The sequence below is a fragment of the Schistocerca gregaria genome, chromosome 6, assembly GCF_023897955.1.
Source record: "Schistocerca gregaria isolate iqSchGreg1 chromosome 6, iqSchGreg1.2, whole genome shotgun sequence".
Lineage (NCBI taxonomy): Eukaryota > Metazoa > Arthropoda > Insecta > Orthoptera > Acrididae > Schistocerca > Schistocerca gregaria.
The window spans coordinates 77,116,407-77,138,789 of record NC_064925.1 but is presented as its reverse complement, the minus strand read 5'-3'; the positions used below and the strand labels follow the sequence as shown (position 1 = coordinate 77,138,789).

The window sequence follows — 22,383 nt, the reverse complement described above, 5'->3', positions numbered from 1 at the left end:
ACGAAGATAAGACACGAGAAATTAAGGCTCATACGATGGCATATAGACAGTCGTTTTTCCTTCGCTCTGTTTGCGAATGGAACAGGAAAGGAAATGACCAGTAGTGGTGTGGGATATCGTCCGCTACGCACCGTACGGTGGCTTGCGGAGTATCTACGTAGATGTAGATGTAGATTATTTCCTCAGCTATACTAAAATTACAAGAGGCGAGGCTTAATAGACAGCATTTCCATCGAGACAAGCCTACAACAATTTGAAAGATATTACATGCATGAAAGCGTAGACAACGATGCCAAAAACTAAACGTGTGTTAAGAATTCATCTCGCAGACAAATTGTCCTAATTACTAAACTATCGTAGGTAAATGAAAGTAATTTATAATACTGCTTGGCCTGTTGCTAGGAAGTGTTGAAATAAAACTGCAGTGTCTTAGGCGTTATTGGTCAAAAGATATATTCTCAAAGCATGGGCTAAAAATGCTACCTGTTCTCGGGCAGGTAGCTAACAATGTGTTCAAAGTGCTGCATGCAGTTTATTTTTTTATTTTTTATTTTTTTAAATGTTGCGCCACACTGGCCTTTTGCTGGCCGTTTCTGTTTTTACATTTTATGACACAGTCGAAATATCGTCCTTTAGTGATCGAATAGGTTTTAGGTTAGGATAGATACGGTACACGAGAACAGGAGGTGACCTCCATATATATCGTGTCGATGATTATATTCTTAATGAGAATATGATTTCATCCAACAAGATTGTATAATGACTACACTACTTGCAGATGATCAGTTTTTAATCTCGAACAGCGAACATGAACTACACAAAATGTGTCAGATATACAGAGTGGTCAGGAACAATTTGGAAAGCTTGTAAAGGTGTTGCAGGGTAGGTTGTGCTGAGAAATACACTGGAGTCCAAAATTAAAGCAACAAATCTGTGTTTTCCCGTCCTTCGTTTAATTCATGTTACAATCATACAAACTCCCAAAGTTGTCCATAGGATCGTGTTCTGCACGGAAGACGGCATTCCGGTCAACTAACAACCACGCAAACGATGTCGTAGAGCACCTATCAAACGGGTTAGTGTTTTGTGATTCTTGAAGTTTTCCCGGCGAACATAATGTTCCATCATCTTTCGGGCGTGCACTCGGGACAGCGACAATTCTTCTTGCGATGTTTGCCTGGTAGCCCCACATCCACAATCGCAGTGTACAAAGTGAAAGATGGTAGAGTATGGCACAGAGAAGAAGCATACTAGGCTCTCCGCGGTGAAGGGCCATAAGAAGAATGGAAGCAAGACAGTCGCAAATGATGTGGCTAGATGGCTTAATGAGAACCATTCTGTTATTTCTCGGATGTGGCGAGAGTTCATAGAGACCGAAACAGTATCCCGAAGACCAGCACAGAGCCGACCAAGCGTGACATCAGAAAGGACCGTAATTTGGCTGTAAGGGCACTACAGTTACCACCTTAGTACAGGACGGCAACTGGTGCCTGACCTCGCAGTATTCACTGGACGTTTTTTATCGAGGCAAACGGTGTACAGAAGGCTTCGGCAGAGTGGCCCTTATTGTGAGACCTGCTGTATGTGTGCCTGAGACACGACTTCACAGAAGGGAACGTCCAGAGTGGAGTCGTCAAAATGCCACCTGGATAGTCGAACAGTGAGCCAATGTTCGTTTCACAGATTAGCCTCGATTTGGTCTGAAGAATGATTCTCGACGGATTCGCATTTGGAGGGAACATGCAATACATTGACACCAAAACACTGTGGAAAGTGACCGATATCGAGGGGGATCTTACTGGTGTGGGCAGGGATTATGTTGACCACCCAGTTACCTCTTTATGAAATTGTACGAGTGAATCGAGAAGGTTTAACTGCAGTCAGGTATCGTGACAAGATCTTGGGACCTCATGTGCTGTCTTTGCGAAGTGCTGTAGCCCAGTCTTTGTACTGATGGACGATAACGCCCGACCTCATAGACTATGGGCAATTGACGTTTTCTTGGAAACGGAAGACATTGTAGGCATGGCATGGTTTGCTCGCTCTCCCGATATGAATCCAAGAGAGTACGTCTGGGATGCACTAGGGAGACGGATTACATCACGTCAGCATTGGCCAACCATCCAAGACTTTCTGGTAGCTCTTAAGCAGTATTGGGCGTTATTCCCCAAACATGAGATTGTTGACGTCATTCACAGCATTTTCCGTCGTTGTGAAGCCTGTTTTCCTACCGCAGGCGGTGACACCTAACTGAGCACAGTAATCAGTTATCGGAATGTGTGTGCAAATCCTTAAGTTGGAAGAAGCGAAGAACATTTTTGTCTGCCGTTATGCATGTTGCAGTTGTTTACGTTCTGCCTTCTTTACATTGTTTCTACTTTACTTTTGCCTGTTTATACTGTTTACAAACGCAACCTTGCAAAATTTCCGTTGTTGCTTTAAATTTGGAGACCGGTGTAAATTTTAAGAAATAAAAATTCAATACGTTACGTCCTTTCCGAGCTGATTTCCACGGAAGGTAGCCATCTGGGCCACTGCACGTGCAAATACAGTTAGCCTTAAGGGGGGTAGGATGTCAAACGGGCCGACTTGGAGCAGGAGAGGCACCACAGGACATTTTAATTTCCAGTGTCTATACTTTTACAAATAAATTCATAAAACTTTGACTGCATCACCAGGAAGGGTTCAGGATTCACACTCATTGCAGTGGAAGTTCGAAAACATAACAAAATAATTTTTTACTTGTTAAAACTCATCATTTTTTTCACTTACTAATGGCTGCATTTGTTGCTATAGGTACACTTTTCTTCATAAGTTAGAGAGTTTCTTCGATGAATATTGCACAGCAAACATACCATACTTACAGGTGCATGAAACTCTAGAATTTATTTAATTTATGAAAAAACGAGTGAGCTGTTGTATTTTAAACTTCATGTTTAGAAATAAACACAAATTTTGTAGTTAATTACCTCAATTTTTACCACAGTTTTTAATAGATTTGGAAAATTCTAGAGTTTCATACACCTTTAAGTTTGGTTTGTATGCTGTGCAAAATTCATCGAAGAACCTCTCTTATTTATGAAGAAAAGTGTACCTATAACAACAAATGCTGTCATTAGTAAGTGAAAAAAATGATGAAATTTCACATTTGGAAAAAAATTTATTTTGTTATGTTTTCGAACTTCCACTGCTGTGAGTGCGAATTCTGAATCGTTCTTGGTTATGCTGACAAAGTTTTATAAATTTATTTGTAAAAGTATAGACAGTGGAAATTGAAATGTCCAGTGGTACCTCTCCTGCTCCAAGTCGCTCCGTTTGACGTCCTACCCCCCCTTAATTGTTCTCATATTGCAGACACTGCTTAGCCTTTGCCCCGGTTTGATCCTTACTACCTCCCTATGGTCCAATTTTTGTATTGCTCTCTTGTTAAGCTTTAGAACATATCTGGTGACACGGTTTCCAGTGGGTCGCTTGGAAACGAGCGTGCAATTGCATGATTGGCGAACTTCAGTGCTAATCAACTAGGAACTGGTGCAGTTTCTCAGCACAACCTAACCTGAACACCCTTATAAGCTTTTCAGGCTCTTCCTGACCACCACGTAGAACATGTCAGTACCAATATAATAAACAAGGTCCATTGCTTTCTATGGCAAAAAACATAAGTGCAGACACAGTAAATGAAAACAAGATTACACAGCAAGGAGGTAGATTTAGGGACCATGGTAGCATAAAGAGGAGACCTAAATGAAAAAGATGAAATTGAGAAGTTCAGTTAGATAAACGGTGCCATTAGAAGATGACTTCAAATTTTGTATATTTATGTGGGTACCAACACTTCTCTATGTGAGTAAATGTAGGGGTAGTGAAAAAAACCAGATTACAGGCCAAGGAAATGAAATTTATCACCAACTTAGGAGAATACACAGTCACGCTCAGATAGTCAAGCACGTTCTAGTGTCCACTTCTGAGGTACGGGGAAGTGCGCCGACCGAGGATTGAATGGGCCCGGGATATAAATACGGAGGTCATTTTTCCGGCCAGTCAGTGTTTGGTTGTAAGGGAATTTCCCACATCCAGCTAGGTAAATACCAGGCTGATCCCCACGTCTCGCCACAGATACACGATACACAAATATTTAGACAACCTTCTCACACTCGAACGTGAGATTACTCCAGACGCAGGCTGATGGGGTACACGAATTTCGCCCACGAGGAAGTGTGGCGTCAGGAAGATCACCTGGGCAGTCTCTACCACTAACACTGCCGAAACCAAACTAACATGTCGACCCCGTACTGACACAGGAAAAGGCAAATAACAAGATATCAGGATACACAAAGTTAGAGAGTAAAATAAACCAGTGGAAAAGTGCTTCAGTCAGAGCACAAAAAAGACGAATATGCTCTTGTTTAAACAAAATACTCTGATTGAAAAGCTGCCTCATTCTACCTTCCTCAGCAGCTTTAAAAATGTTCCCAAAAATTTTGGCGTGCAAACGTATTCGCGATCTTTTTAACGCACAACTCACTCTCACTTCCCCAACCTACCCTAACTGTAGCTCGCTCACACCCCTTAGTCCATCGCTCTAGTCGCTCATACCCATCCACTTCCAGCTGCCCATTCTCACTTACTCATTCAGCCCAACTCATTGTCATTATCTCTTTGTGTCACTAACTGTCACTGTCCCCCGTCTCACAGCCACAGTCCTTTCATTCTGTCTTGCTACTAACTGTTTCCCCTCACTCTCCCTCTCGCTCTCTCTCTCACTGCTACTATCTCATTCGTTCTTTCCCACTGCTGCTGTCTGTTCTCACTATCACGATCTCTTTGCCCCTAGTTATTGTCAGAGGCTCTGTCTCTCATTATCGCTTCTTCTCACCCACTTCCACTTTCTCCTTCTCTTTATTCCTGTCCTACTGGCTCTGTCTCTTTCACTCTTTTCCAGCACTGTCTGTCACTGTCAACTGTATTCCACTGCCACTGTGTCCCTTTATCTCACACTGCCACTGTCTCCTTCACTCTTTCTATAACACAACCACTGTCTACTACCTTCGATATTTACTTCTTTTCTATCTCATTCCCACCGAAACTGACTCCTTCTTTCTTGGCATAAAAAAGCGTTAATATGTTCGCATTCCAAAGCTTTTAGGAACATTTGTAATGAGGCAGCTGGTGCCCAACTTTTCAGTTCAGAGTTTTTTAATAAACAGGAGCATATTAGTCCTTTTTCTGCTCCAATAGGAGCATTTTTCCGCTGCTTCCCTTCTTTTCTCTGCTGCAACTGGGCATGTCTGTCATATGAAAAGAACTTTATCGGTCAGTACAATTTCGACAGCTTACGTATGTGAAATTGAAATGACGTAGAAATATGTAATTTTACATCGCAGGCCGCATTTTACGTGCACAATAATTTTGTCTGTGGTCCAGTACTACAATATAGAGTTCGCAGAACCCTTCTGATGACAAAAGAGATACTTTAAAGCATATTTATAAGTTCTACGTCATTTTATAAACTATTTTTTGACATAAAACGGATTCTACTTTCGTATTTTACGTGTAGAAGTAAGGTAGCCTTCAGCCTCTGTATCTTGAAAATGGATAAAGAAATCAAGGTTGTTCGACATCAGGATGTTTGGAATACAGCCTAAAAATTTCAGCCATTTGCTGTACAGGGCTCAGTTTTGTTTCCCAGAAACAATACTTTTAGGGTTTTCTTAGGCACTGCCCATGAACTAAGCGACTCTATAAGCGCCTTAATCCATCAGGCCTGAAAGTTTTCTAGAGACCGGAAAATTTTTCTTTAAGTGGTGATGCTCATAGGTGATTTTTTAATGATTTTAGATGCAAGATTTATACAAAAATATGTATCCGTTTTCAAAACATACTTTGTACACTTGGCTTTATTTTATGGACTAAAAATCTAATTACGAAATATTATCTGTTATATTAAACACCAAAATCTTCAGTCAATAATTACCATGCAAAATAACGATAACAATATTCGACTAACTAGTGGAATATAGCGAATAAACCACGTCCGTGTATTCTGATGACAGGATTTGCTGTACACTGCTATGTTGAATTGCTGACATTTTCATAGAGATGATCAATAGATGGCAGCACTTGCGCATGGTGAAAAAGTTGAAAATTCATAAATGTGTACCTCAGGTATCCATTGGGAAACAATACCTCTGCCGCAGCTAAGACGCAGTAAAATTTAATGTTCACAGTTGTAGCCAGAGGGCCTGAAAGAGTTAAGGCGCACCGTAGACCACATATAAAGCAAAAAGAACCAACCGACTTTCTCAATTTGCCAAGCTAGAGGAAGTGTGAAACATTCAAACTTTGACCCTGCACTGTAGAATAGTTACAGTAAGACGATCCTCCTGCTGGGTATACAAATGATCCGTAGCCCAAGGGCTATTCAAAACACTTGAGCGTATCTTTCTATCAGCAGTAGAACCTGAGATATGAGCGACGAAAAAATTCCGTTTGTATGGGTGGCGTATACATTCTTTTGAATCTGCTTAGTGTATTCATCTCTTGGTCTCCCTCTACGATTTTTACCCTCCACGTTGCCCTCCAATACTAAATTGGTGATCCCTTGATGCCTCAGAACATGTCCTACCAACCGATCCCTTCTTCTAGTCAAGTTGTGCCACAAACTTCTCTTCTCCCCAATCCTAATCAATACCTCCTCATTAGTTATGTCATCCACCCATATAATCTTCAGCATTCTTCTGTAGCACCACATTTCGAAAGCTTCTATTCTCTTCTTGTCCAAACTATTTATCGCCCATGTTTCACTTCCATACATGGGTAGACTCCATACAAATACTTTCAGGAATGGCTTCCTGACACTTAAATCAATACTGGATGTTAACAAATTTCTCTTCTTCAGAAACGCTTTCCTTGCCATTGCCAGTCTACATTTTATATCCTCTCTACTTCGACCATCGATAGTTATTTTGCTCCCCAAATAGCAAAACTCCTTTAGTACTTTAAGTGTCTCATTTCCTAATCTAATTCCCTCAGCATCACCCGACTTAATTCGACTACATTCCATTATCCTCGTTTTGCTTTCGTTGATGTTCATCTGATATCCTCCTTTCAAGACACTATCCATTACGGTTCAACTGCTCTTCCAAGTCCTTTGCTGTGTCTGACAGAATTACAATGTCATCGGTGAACCTCAAAGTTTTTATTCCTTCTCCCTGGATTTTGATACCTACTCCAAATTTTTCTTTTGTTTCCTTCACTGCTTGCTCAATATAAAGATTGAATAACATCGGGGAAAGGCTACAACCCTGTCTCACTCCCTTCCCAACTACTACTTCTCTTTCATCTCCCTCGACTCTTGTAACTGCCATCTGGTTTCTGTACAAATTGCAAACAGCCTTTCGCTCCCTGTATTTTACCTCTGCCACCTTCAGAATTGGAAAGAGAGTATTCCGGTCAACATTGTCAAACGCTTTCTCTAAGTCTACAAATGCTAGAAACGTAGGTTTGCCTTTCATATATATATATATATTGGAAAGGAATTTATATATATATTGGAAAGGAATTAAAAACATTTTACGTAAACTAAACAGGCCAAAATATAAATCTCATCTGCTGCGACTGGAGGAGTCGAGATTACCATTACATTTTTGGCAATTATTCTGCAAGTTAAAAGGTGCATTGGAAGACTAGAAATATGAGGGGAGGACCATTTGTAGGTGCAACAGGCCAACCAAGGCTTAACACATGACAAATGAAGAACAGAGAAAGATGAAAAAGAGAAATGCGTCGGCCCCACAAGGAAACGCACCCAGCATTGCGCACTGGCTGGGCGAAGCTGAGCGCGTCGATGCGGTCCAGGCCGATGGTGACTTCGCAGGCAGAGATGTCGGCCTCCCTCCTCTGGAGGACGCCGATCAGTCCGCTCCACTCGGTCGAGTTGGGCGTGCGGTGCCCGTAGGAGTAGCCGCGCAGAATGGAGAGACTGTACCTGCGGGAAGAGTGACGCGCTCGTCATCACAAGTCACGCAAAATTTCTAAAATATGGGCGACGGGTTGTGGGGAGCAAGTGCAGCCGCATCTCAGGAGTCGTGGAGGTTATCTTTCGGAGATTAACACTGTGCCGGTTAAAATTTATTTTGCATGTATTTAAAAAAGAGAGAGTCAATTACTATCTTCCCTTGTAATAAATGATACACTTTCACTACCAAAGAAATTTTAAGCGACTGTTTTTGAAATTCTGTGTAGCTGATGTGCCACACGAACCTTCCTAGTTCGATATTTTCATGTGAACATAGGATTTCCAGAGATATATTCTGCATTTTAGATTGATTGAAGTATCGAAGAAAGTTTAACAACTCAGTGCCAAAAGAGATGTATTCTACTGACAGTGAAAAACATTAAATATCGCACACAAGTTTTCAACGTAACATTTGAAGATGGTTTTGACATACCGCATGTTCTTAAGAAAACACACACTGTTACTGCAGACACTCTTGGAACTGCGAAGATGATGATCTGATCTTATTTTCGTGGAACAGGTTCACTATGAACATACGCTGCGCCATTTGACTGGTCACAGCCACCTATACACCCAGCTCATGGTCTGCAGTATTTCTCTCCAAGTTCCGAAACCATCTCGCTACTTACAGCACTAGGCAGATGCGAGATGTAGACGACCCAACGCTCAAAACTGCGCATTACTTTAGTGAGATATATGTGTCCCATCAGTCATGAAGGGGTTTTATCAATGTATATACATGTCAGAAATGCAGCACAAGAATATCATACACTGAAGAGCCAAAGAAACTGATACACGTGCCTAATATCGTGTGAGGCCCCCGCGAGTACGCAGGAATGCCGCAACACGTCGTCGCATGGACTCAACTGACGTTTGAAGTTGTGATGGACGGAAATGACACCATGAATCCTGAAGGGCTGTCCATAAATCCGTAAGAGTACGAGGGGATGGAGACCTCTTCTGAAAAGCACGTTGCTAGATCTCCCAGATATGCTCAATACTTTCATGTCTGGAAAGTTTGGTGGCCAGCGGAAGTGTTTAAACTCAAAAGAGTGTTTCTGGAGCCACTCTGTGAGCAATTCTGGTCCAGCTGGAAATGTCCAAGTCCGTCATAACACACAATGGAAATGAATGGATGCAGGTGATCAGACAGGATGCTTACATACGTGACACCTGCCAGAGTCGAATCTAGATGTATCAGAGGTCCCATATGACTCCAACTGCACATGCCCCACACCGTTAGTGAGCCTCCACCAGCTTAAACAGTTCCCTGGTGGTATGCAGGGTCCATGGATCCATGAGGTTGTCCCCATACCCTTGCATGTCCATCCGACCAACACAATTTCAAACGAGACTCGCCTCACATTTGCAGTCATCAACAGCCAATGTTGGATGAGGCACAAGGCTTTGTGTCGTGCAGTCATCGAGGGTACACGAGTGGGCCTTCAGCTCTGAAAGCCCATATCGATGATGTTTCGTTGAATGGTTTGCATGCTGACACTTGTTGATGGCGCAGCACTGAAATATGCAGCAATATGTCGAACAGTTGCACTTCTGTCACGTTGAACGATTCTCTTCAGTCGTCAGTCGTCGTTGGTCCTGTTCTTGCAGAATCTCTTTCCGGGCACAGCGATGTCGGAAATTTGATGCTTTATCGGATTTCTGATATTCACGGTACACTTGTGAAATGGTCACTCGGGAAAATCTCTACTTCTTCACTACCTGGGAGATGCCGTGTCTCATCGCTCATGCACCGACTATAACACCGCGTTCAACTCACTTAAAGTTTGAAAACCTGCCACTGCAGCAGCAGTAACCGATCTAACAAGTGCGCCAGACACTTGAGTTATATAGTCATTGCCGACCACAGCGCCATATTCTACCTCTTTACATATCTCAGTATTTGAATGTGCGTGCCTATGCCAGTTTCCTTGGCGCTTCAGTGCAAAAGAAATGGGAATACTGTGCATCGGAATCGTGAGAAAATACACACCTTAACAGCACATTTTCCATCATCCCGATATGTCATGCTGGTGCATTGGTATTCTGACTGTTTCTGTATCGATCGGACGTCCGACCCTGATGTTCTTTGTAAACATGGGCACAGTTGCCGTGAACATTACCTGCTGTGAATGTAGACCAAGCCACGACGAAAAATCGCGACCAACGATCAGGTTGGCATCATCACATTACATATAGTCTATCAGGGAAGTTGCTCGATGTGTCTACTAGAGTCAAAGTTATCTGGTACAGACATGGAATCGCTTCCAACTGACATGTGGTACTGAGGAATTACACTGCACAGACCATTCACGTTCGACAGGTGCATATGATGATCGGTACCTACGACTTTTGAGTCGAAGAAACCGCTAGCTGAGCGCTCCAGAAATTAATTAGGCTCAAAAGACGCCATGTGTCGCATCAAACTGTTAGGAGACAATTGTATGATGCGAATCTCCATTCCCGACGACCATAGCGTGAGCCACGTCGTACACCACAACACCATCGACTTGGTTACAGGTGGGCAAGAAATTGTGCAGAATGAACACGTCAGGACTGGTGTCGAATGTTGTGTATGGACAAAACTCGGACCTGTTTGTACCCTGACAATTGCAGACGCCATGTTTGGCCAGGAACCTGGTAACATACAACACCCATGTGCAACAAATAGGCAGTGGAATGATGTTCTCGATTGAAATTGCGTGGGGTCGCTGTACACCTCTTGTGGTTGGTAAGGGTGTAAGGCGTCCATATTATACAGACCTTACATGAGACTGATACATAACAACAGTACGATAAAGTATGAGACCCTCAGCAAATAATAGTTACATGATATAAACAAAAGGCAATTGCAGTTAATCTCATGTACTGAAAACTAACAAAACAATATCTACCAATATATGTATAGGGGCAAGAATAAATGAGTTTAAGTGAAATGCATTTTGGAGACGAACTGAGCAGGTGGTTAATGGCATTGGAAAACCCCATTTAACAAGAGAACAACGAGCTTCAGCACAGAAAGGGATAAGGCCTGAACAATACATTATTCCTTTTAACATAAATACGGCAGGGATCGAGGGTAAGTGGCTGCATGGCATTAACAGGGTTAGGCTGCGACCCACCAAGAAAAATAAAATTCAACTCTAGCGAGACGGTGATTGGCTGAATCCATACCGGGCGACGCAGATGCAACACAGTGGTGAGATTCCCATTATATAAAAGCATTTTGAGAAATAAAATGGCTATCTCTCTCTCTCTCTCTCTCTCTTCTCATGGTGGACCGCTCAAGTGTGTGGAAAAATAGGAGGGTGTTGAGAGCTTTACTTTCTGCAAAGTAAGCATGATATGATTCACGTATCATGATGACAGATAGCAAAGAGGTTGTTAATTATTCGTGCGGGAATTTTTTCGGGCAAAGAAATTGTGCATGTAGCGTGTGTGCAACAGCCATTATTTTAACTAGGGAAAGATTAACATTCTACAGAATGCAGGAAAGTTGAGACTGAGTGAATTCAGTCAAGGCCAGTATAGAGAATTAGCGTTTCAGATCCAGCACGGAAACAACACCATTGCAGATGCCACTTGGTAAAGTACCATCACACATTAGGCCACAGTAAATGTTGAGTAGAATTTGCTCACTCCAACTGGTGTACACTTTGACCATTGAATATCACAAGCTTGGATACTAAACTACCCTCACATTGAGTACATGAGAGTTTTTTCTTTGTTTCAATAAGTAAATTTATTCTCCACCAACTCAGTGCATTGACCAGCTACAACAATGTGGATATAAATGAGCTGATGAAAATTTTTAATCATCCTTTCCTGTGATAAAAATTTTTCATATGTAGAGATAACAATTTTAATAATTGTCAGTTCAATATGTCCAAGAGTTAAATATTTTGTTATTGAGTGTCAAAAGTAATTGGACATGATTGTTTTCAACTTATTGGAAGGTTCTTAATGTTGAGCATTTATTGAAACCACAGTTGTGTTTCCCATTCCTGAGAGGTGTTTCATAGTTTTACACATTTTTATTAGGTCACTTTCTTGTCTGTTTGTATATTCAGTGCAAAGTTTTCAGTTTTAAGCTAACCACTGAATTGGAATCAAAAGACAATATAAAATAATATTTTGAACAAATTATGTGTAGTTAAGAATGTTGTAATAAAAAATTGTGAAAAATTGTTTGGTAGTGCAAATTTTGTTTTACTTGAAAATAGACATTAATTAGTGAAGGTTGCATTATTAGACAGATATTCAGAAGAAATTTTTCTGAGTGTTTTGTGGATTTAAAAAAAAAAAAAAAGTTGTTGAAAGGACCTGGATCTTGTCATCAAGGACTATAAGGATGAGTAATATACTGGGTGATCAAAAAGTCAGTATAAATTTGAAAACTTAATAAAACATGGAATAATGTAGATAGAGAGGTAAAAATTGACACAAATGCTTGGAAGGACATGGGGTTTTATAAGAATGAAAAAAACAAAGTTTACAAAATATCTGACGGATGGTGCTGGACAGCAAAACGTCAGTGACTGTGCATGACAATCGTGTATAAAAGGAGCTGTAATGAGAGATAGAATCAGATGCATCAGCAGTCGCAGCATGTTGACGTTACCTGAAAAGGCGCTTTTGTGAAGCTGTATTATCAGAATGGGGTATATGCTAGTTCAGTGTTACAATCCTATCACCATAGGAAGGGGATTCTAACAGGTAAAGGCCCCTTGACAAATGTAGCTGTGGCGAGAATGATTTTGAAGTTTGAAGCCACAGGTTGTTTGGATGATAGACCCCATAGTGGCCGACTGAACACAAGGTGTAATGCTCCTGACACAGTTCAGGAAGAAATGGAGACTGTAGCGGGTTCGTCTATGCACGGGTAAGTCAGCACTCATGCAGTCGCATGTCACACCGGAATTCTGTACACTACTGTTTGGTTGGCAATTAGGCGTACCCTCCGATGCTATCCTTACAAAATCCATCGGCATCATGAACTGTTACCTGGCAATTTAGTGAAGTGGAGGGCATTTGCGGTGTGGGTGTTTTAAAAGATGGCGGAAGATGAGGAATGGTTGAGTAACGTGTTGTGGACCGATGAAGCTTATTTCACACTCCGAGGGTCTGTCAACGCCCACAACTACAGAATTTGGGCTACCAAAAATCCTAGAACTGTCGTGGAAACTCCATTGCATGACGAGAAGAAAGTCACAGTATGGGTCGGATTTACCACATCTACCATTACCAGGCCTTTTTTCTTTGAGGAAATGCATGATTCTGGTTTTGTAACTGCTACCGTGATGGGTGAGAGGTACACCGATGTGTTACAGAATCGCATCATCACCAGCCTGACTGATAAACACCTACTGGAACGTACGATGTTTATGCAGGATGGTGCTGAACCCCATATTGCTAGATGGGTGAAAGGTCTCTTGTGCGCATCGTTTGCTGATGATTGTGTGCTCAGCGACCACTTTCATCATGCTTGGCCTCCCTCCCCAGACCTGAGTCTTTAAGATTATTGGCTTTGTGGTTACCTGAAGTCGCAAGTGTATTGTGATCGACCAACATCTCTAGGGATGCTGAAAGACAACATCTGATGCCAGTGCCTCACCATAACTCCGAACATGCTTTACACTGCTGTTCACAACATTATTCGTCGACTACAGCTATTGTCGAGGAACGATGGTGGACATATTGAGTGAGCATTTCCTGTAAAGAACATCATCTTTGCTTTGTCTTACTTTGTTATGCTAATAATTGCTATTCTGATCAGATGAAGCACCATCTGTTGGAAATTTGTTGAACTTTTTTATTTTTTTGGTTTGAATAAAACCCCATGTCATTCCAAGCATGTGTGTCAATTTGCACCTCTCTGTCTACATTATTCCGTGATTTATTCAGTTTTCAAATTTATACTGACTTTTTGATCACACAGTACTTATAAAAGCATTGGAATTTAATAATCTAACTTTCCTATCCATTAGGGAAATGTGAACAAAATATTTTTCCAGTGGCATAGTTTTGCATAGGACACTTTATGCTGAGCACACTAAATCTCTGTGAAACAATTTCTGTGGTTGTTGATTGGCAACAAGATCATGTGCATAGCCTGTATGTAAAATATGTTCATGTGTTGATAAAATATAAGTTTTACCTTGTCTCTACACAATTTGTCCACATCATTTTTCTGTGCTAAACTCAGAATCCTACAGCTTATGGGTTCATGGTGATGTGTTTTTGTGCAAAAGTACACAAAGTTCATATAAAGTTGCATTGTCTGTACAGTGAATAAAAGTGACTGTTAAGATGAATACAATACAGGTACCACAAATAGAGCAGCTCGTAGGTTGTGAGAATTATGCAACTAGGAAATTTGCCATTAAGGTGTATTTGCATTTGAATGACCTTTGGGACATCATAAATGGTACATTGAAATCTACAGAATCACGTTTTTCTTCTAAGGATCAAAAGTCAAAACTAACTATCCTTATGACTGGTCCAGTAAATTACGTTCACATAGAAAAGGCTACATCAGCAAAGGAGGTATGGGACTGAAAAACATATTTGATGATGTAAGTCTAACCAGAAAAGTAGGATTAACCCATGAGCAGATAACTACAAGATTCAACAATTGCAATAAATGTGGACGAATACATGAATAAAATAGTTTAAATCTCAAATTATTTGAGGAATATTGCTTTTGGAATTGCAGGTGAATGGGTTTGCACTTTGTTGTTAGTTGGACTACCAGAGAAATATTCACCTGTGTTTGGAAAGTTTGGAAATACCCTTGAAAGTGGATAGCGTGAAGGTAAAGATTCTACAGGATGTGAAAAACGAGCCAGTTTCTTATGATCCTAAGACAGAAATAGCATTGGATTTATAATATAAATACAAGAAGAAGAAGAAGAAGAAGAAGAAGAAGCCAATAAAATGTTTCAGATGACAGAAGATTGGACATTTTTCATCAGAGCGCAACAAAAGTTTGAGTATTCATGAAAAGAAGCATGTTAATTCTAGTAGCTCTGAAAGGAAAATTACCCATTTGTTTTTATTCTTATAGTGAAGCAAGTGACAATCATGCAGAATGGTTTCTAGATCCAGGAACATTGTTACATATTATTGAAGCTCCATCAGTGTTCTATGATATTCACTCAAGGACTGACATTGGAATTTCCACAGTTGATGGGTCTAAGTTAAAGTGTGAACTTTCATTTGCTAGTGAGTGGGGAAAAACAAATTGGTACCGCTCATGATGTACATTATTTGAAGAATATTGCAACTAATATGCTGCTGGTAAATGAAATATCAAAGTAGGGTAACACAATTATCTTTGATGTGGAGGGAGCCAAAATAATTGATTCTTGTGGCAATATTGTAGCTGCTGCAACGAATGTAAAATGTATTTTCAAACTAAATACAGTTAAAGATATTGCTGAAACTGGAAATCACCCTGTTTATACTGTAAAAAGTTTCTTGTGGCATAGGAGACTTGGACATTTTAAATGACAAAGTATGGCCTCATTGAAGAATGTGGCAACTGGGATGTAACACTCCGGAAAGAATAACGTAAATGTGAGGTACGTTTGCAAGGGAAGCAGGCCAGAGCATCATTTATATCAGATCTGCAGAAGTCTTTCAACTCATTCACATATATCTCTGTCAACCTATGGAGAATAAATCCTTTGGAAGTAGTTACTATCTCCTAACATTCATAGGTTATTTTTCTAAGATACATTCACACTTACTTCAAAGTACCAAGGATCAAGTGAGTGATATATTTGCTATTTATTGCAAAATGGTTGAAATACAAATGGGGAGGAAAATTAAAATTATTAGATTAGACAATGGATCAGAATGTGTAAACAGACAGTTTAGGGAATAGTTGAATGAAATGGGTATCAGGTTTCAGACTGCCATTCACTACAATCCATTACAGAATGGAGTTTGTGAACATGCCAACAAAACTGTTGCAGAGAAGGAAAAAAGTAAGCTAAGTGATGCTGAACTACCCAAGTATTTTTGCGCAGAGGCAGTGTCAACAGTGGTGTATTTAATTAACAGATCACCTACTGAAGCGTTGGGAAACATGACACTTTTTGAAGTATGAACTGATGACAAACTGGATTAAAGGCACTTAAGTCTTTGGATATGAAGCCATGGTTCAGATTCTAAAACCATTAAGAGGTTAACAGGATACAAAATTACAGAAATATATTATGTTGGATACTGTGATGATTCAGAAGGATACAGATTTTGTAATCCTGTGACTAAGAAAATAATAAGCAATAGATATTTAGTGTTTTTAGAGGATTAAAAACATAAAATAAAGTCAAAATAATACAGTAATTTAACAAAATATAAGGTGTAATAATGCTGAAGAAGATATGAAAACTAAAACAGGGGAAGATAAGGACGAAGATCAAACTGATACACTACCTGATAGTGAAATTGAGGAAGAATATTCAACAGAGGAAGTCAGTTTAAAGTGTTCTACTTGTATAATGAAACCAGAAAGATATCAAGACTATAAAATGTATATTACCCAAACCTTCAACAGTGAACCCACTGCAATAAATGAAGCCTTGGCAAGTACCAATGCTCAAAGTTGGTCAGAGTTGATGGAAAATGAATCATAATCATTTTTTTATAATGATACATATAAATGGGTTGACTTGCTTGAAAATAAAAAGCCACTAAGAACAAAATGGTATTAAATATTAAAAGTCCTGAGAGTTCAATACTGAAATTCAAAACCAGAATGGTAGTTAAAGGAACCTGTCAGAAATAAGGGACAGATTGTCATGAGACCTTCTCACCAGTGGTGAAATATTTATCATTAAGATACCTTTTAACTCTTTCAGTAAGGGAAGGCCTGTTAATTCATCAGATGGACTTGAAAACAGCCTATCTGAATGGAAATCTGGGAGAGGAAATATACTTGATCCTACCTGATGAAGTTAAAAGACCTTATAAATGGAAAAGAAAAGTTTAGTGTTCCAAGAAAGGCAAGTACAGATTCAAAGGCATGCCACAGTCAGAAGCAGATCAAAGTATATATTATAAAAGAAGCAGGAAGAAATTAGAACCAGAGCCATATGAGCAGATGATTTTTGTTTTTTACTTTGAGCAACAGTGAAAATAAAATGGAACTTTTTAAGAAAAACAGTTACAGTCAGAATTTAATATGTATCACTTGGGTGAAGTTAGTTGATACTTAGGCATGAAGATTCTAAGAAGTACCAACAGAGAAGAATTATGGACTGATCAGTCTCTGTATACAAGAAAAATCATAGAAAAATTCAGAATGGAAGAGTGTAAGCCTATTTCTACCCCAATGGAAAATAGTTCAGAACTGTTACTACCTGATGAAGGCAAGAAATGTAAGGAAAGTGTACCCTATTTGGAAGCGGTAGGAAATCTACTGTACTTGGACCAGACTTCCAGACCAGACATTGCATTTGCCACAAATGCTGTAAGCACGTTTTGCTATCATCAATGAGAAAAACAGTCGATGGAAATCAAGAGAATGTACAGATATTTAAAAGGAACTGCAGATTATAAAAAGGGAAATGTAAATTTAGAAGAGTTCAGTGATGTAGACTGTGGAAGCGAGCTGGAAAGCAAACACTCCATACCTGGAAGTTGCTTTAAAATAATGGGAGGATTGATATCCTGGTCACATAAGACACAGAGGGCAGTTGCTTTGAGCACTGTGGAAGCTGAATATATGGTCTTATCCTCCACTATCAAAGAAGCTTATATATTAGAACACTGATGGGTGTAGTAGAACGTCTTACAAAAATAAAACCAACTGTGATATTTTGTGATAATATGAGCGCTATTAAGCTTGACAACCATAATGCCTCCAGTGTGAGACCGAAACATATTGACATAAACTACTACTTTATCTGAGTTCATCTAGAGCACGGAAGCATAACCATCAATTATCTATGCAGAGAAGGAATTATCAGATTTTATAACCAAGCCTCTCAATAAAGACAAGTTTCAGAAGTTGGTGAAACATTGTCTAACCTGTGAAGTGTTGTGTTTGGTATCTGAAAGATAGTTGTTCAACGGGAGTGTTGGAGGAATGTGTACATAAGACAATTTTTGATTAGTGCATTAGACCTCTGTGAAATATTCTGTGGGTGTTGATTGACAATGAGACCAACAGCATAGCCTATATGTAAAATATCTTCATGTATTAATAAAATATAAGTTTTATCTTGCCCCTAAACAATTTTTCCACATCATTTCACATACTAAACAAAGAATCCAACACTTTACCCATTTGCTGCTGTGATAATATCTCTCTTACACAATGAAACATCAGCATCTACATCTACATCCATACTCCGCAAGCCACCTGACGGTGTGTGTGGTGGAGGGTACCCTGAGTACCTCTATCGGTTCTCCCTTCTATTCCAGTCTCGTATTGTACGTGGAAAGAAGGATTGTCAGTATGATTCTGTGTGGGCTCTAATCTCTCTGATTTTATCCTCATGGTCTCTTTGCAAGATATACGTAGGAGGGACCATATACTGCTTGACTCTTCGGTGAAGGTATGTTCTCGAAACTTTAACAAAAGCCCATACCGAGCTACTGAGCGTCTCTCCTGAAGAGTCTTCCACTGGAGTTTATCTATCATCTCCGTAACACATTCGCAATTACTAAATGATCATGTAATGAAGCGCACTGCTCTCCGTTGGATCTTCTCTATCTCTTCTATCAACCCTATCTGGTACGGATCCCACACTGCTGAGCAGTATTCAAGCAGTGGGCGAACAAGTGTACTGTAACCTACTTCCTTTGTTTTCGGATTGCATTTCCTTAGGATTCTTCCAATGAATCTCAGTCTGGCATCTGCTTTACCGACGATCAACTTTATATGATCATTCCATTTTAAATCACTCCTAATGCCTACTCCCAGATAATTTATGGAATTAACCTGCTTCCAGTTGCTGACCAGCTATTTTGTAGCTAAATGATAAGAGATCTATCTTTCTATGTATTCGCAGCACATTACACTTGTCTACATTGAGTTTCAATTGCCATTCCCTGCACCATGCATCAATTCGCTGCAGATCCTCCTGCATTTCAGTACAATTTTCCATTGTTACAACCTCTCGATACACCACAGCATCATCCGCAAACAGCCTCAGTGAACTTCCGATGTCATCCACCAGGTCATTTACGTATATTGTGAATAGCAATGGTCCTATGACACTCCCCTGCGGCACACCTGAAATCACTCTTACTTTGGAAGACTTCTCTCCATTGAGAATGATATGCTGCGTTCTGTTATCTAGGAACTCCTCAATCCTATCACACAATTGGTCTGATAGTCCATATGCTCTTACTTTGTTCATTAAACGACTGTTTGGAACTGTATCGAATGCCTTCCGGAAGTCGAGAAACACGGCATCTACCTGTGAACCCGTGTCTATGACCCTCTGAGTTTCGTGGACGAATAGCGCGAGCTGGGTTTCACACGACCGTCTTTTTCGAAACCCATGCTGATTCCTACAGACTAGATTTCTAGTCTCCAGAAAAGTCATTATACTCTAACATAATACGTGTTCCAAAATTCTACAACTGATCGACGTTAGAGATACAGGTCTATAGTTCTGCACATCTGTTTGATGTCCCTTCTTGAAAACGGTGATGACCTGTGCCCTTTTCCAATCATTTGGAACGCTACGCTCTTCTAGAGACCTACGGTACACCGCTGCAAGAAGGGGAGCAAGTTCCTTCACGTATTCTGTGTAAAATCGAACTGGTATCCCATCAGGTCCAGAGCCCTTTCCTCTTTTGAGTGATTTTAATTGTTTCTCTATCCTCTGTCGTCTATTTCGATATCTACCATTTTGTCATCTGTGCGACAATATAGAGAAGGAACTACAGTGCAGTCTTCCTCTGTGAAACAGCTTTGAAAGAAGACATTTAGTATTTCGGTCTTTAGTCTGTCATCCTCTGTTTCAGTACCATTTCGGTCACAGAGTGTCTGGACATTTTGTTTTGATCCACCTACCACTTTGACATAAGACCAAAATTTCTTAGGATTTTCTGCCAAGTCAGTACATAGAACTTTATTTTCGAATTCACTGAAAGCCTCTCACACAGCCCTCCTCACACTACATTTTGCTTCGCGTAGTTCTTGTTTGTCTGCAAGGCTTTGGCTATGTTTATGTTTGCTGTGAAGTTCCCTTTGCTTTTGCAGCAGTTTTCTAACTCGGTTGTTGTACCACGGTGGCTCTTTTCCATCTCTTACAATCTTGTTTGGCACATACTCATCTAACGCATAATGTACATTGGTTAATTTACTTTTTATCGAGATTGATATACGGAAATTGGTATTATTATTAAAATAGTTTATTTTTGGTTAGATTCACAGGGAAGAACATAATAAATTTACAACTGTCCCTTGTGTATGTATAAGATGGATCCAGCATTGGCTACAGCAACTAGCACAGCACCAGGTTTGTTGCAGTTCCTCACTGAGATTGCTAAGGGAATCCTCCTTGAAACTTTTAACTTGATATAGAAAGTTAGATAATTTCCTGACTTGTGAAGTGAATCTAGTTTAATTCCTCAATTAACCCAAGGAAGAATTGCATATGCCCAAGTAACTGACTTAGTGTTAGCCTCACAAGCTGTGTGGAGAAGGCCTTGGACCAGGCTGTCAGTTTCTGCTTATCTGGATCATAGAATTCAGGCAGCTCTCTAATCACCTTCAGTGTGAGTTCAAGAGCTATTGTTCAATGTTCATAACCTTTCCCTATTAAGAAAACTATGCAGTGGTTCTTCCTATGCAATTAACAGTGATCAGGTAATTTTTCAACTTTGAGAAGACTTTTGGCACTACTTGGACTTGAAGGTTACATCAGACAGTTCCACCATTAGGCTCCTGGAGATGTCTTCCTGTTTTGTTAAGGTCATTCTTCTCCCCATGATATTTCAGATATTGAGCCAGAGATGTACTATCAGGTCATTTTATACAAGAGGAGGATGCCCCTCAAAGTAGTTGTCTATGTATTTGTAACAGCTATCAATAATACTATGTCTATATTGAATTGCTCTTTATTTGTCAATGACTTTTCACTTTTTAGTTCATCTTCAAGTCTTGCAGGAGAGACATTCTGACATATGACTGTTAAGAGACTGGAGGAATGAACACTGAAAACTAACAGAGAAATCTATGTTATCACCATGCTCTTAATCTTCTTGAATTAAAATTGAGGGACACAGTACTAAATTTTAGAGTCAGTGAGGTTTCGAGGCTTCACTTTTGATCAGAAACTTACATGGCTGTGAGACCTGAAGGATCTGATAACACAATCCCTCAGATTCATTAACTGCACATTGGACATGGGGACAAACCAAGCCTGCCTGATTCAGTTTTATAGAGCTTCTGTGTAGTCCCAGCTTCATTATAAATGCATATTACAGGGATCAACCAAATCATCATATAACATATTGGATACATACCAACATGAGAGAATTAACAGAATGAGATTTTCACTCTGCAGCAGACTGTGTGCTGATAAGAAACTTCCTGGCAGATTAAAACTGTGTGCTGGACTGAGACTCAAACTCGGGACATTTGCCTTTCGCGAGCAAGTGCTCTACCATCTGAGCTACCCAAGTATGACTCACACACCTGTCCTCACAGCCTTACTTCTGCCACTAACTCATCTCCTACCTTCCAAACTTTGCAGAAGCTCTTTTGTGAAACTTGCAGAGCTAGCACTCCTTAAAGGAAGGATATTGCAGAGACATGGCTTAGCCACAGACTGGGGGATGTTTCCAGTATGAGATTTTCACTCTGCAGCTCTGCACGTTTCGCAGAATAGCTTCTGCAAAGTTTGGAAGGTAGGAGACAAGGTACTGGCAGAAGTAAAGCTGTGAGGATGGGGCATGAGTTGTGCTTGGGTAGCTCAGGCGGTAGGGCACGTGCCCGTGAAAGGCAAAGGTCCCAAGTTCGAGTCTCAGTCCGGCACACAGTTTTAATCTGCCAGTAAGTTTCATGAGAGAGTTAAATTTGTCATTTGGGCATTTAGAATAAGACCGGAAGCCTCTGCACTGAGCATGGGGAGCCACTACTTCAGCTCAGACAACAACTACTCTTGGTATGACAAGCATACAGATTACATTCTGTACTCCTGCTCCTGTGGCCTGCAAACAACACTGTTGCTTGTCTACCCATGGAACACCTTTTCAGTAAGCATTTGTGAGCAACAAGGTCATTTGAGATGTGAGCAAAGAACCATCTTTTAAAAATGGGTCAAGCAAATATTAATGTTTTACACAACTGCATCAAATCTCTGGAAATCACTGTGAAGAGCATGACAGATGGTTCT

General features: G+C 40.2%; 1 protein-coding gene across 1 annotated transcript in view; it reads right to left on the bottom strand.

The window, feature by feature from the left end:
* Window positions 1–22,383, bottom strand: part of LOC126278729 (glutamate receptor 3-like) — a 91,963-nt gene that overhangs the window by 31,319 nt on the left and 38,261 nt on the right. Inside the window, exon 3 of the mRNA XM_049979005.1 lies at window positions 7,808–7,987. Coding sequence (XP_049834962.1) covers window positions 7,808–7,987 — 180 coding nt within the window. The remainder of the gene's footprint in view (window positions 1–7,807; window positions 7,988–22,383) is intronic.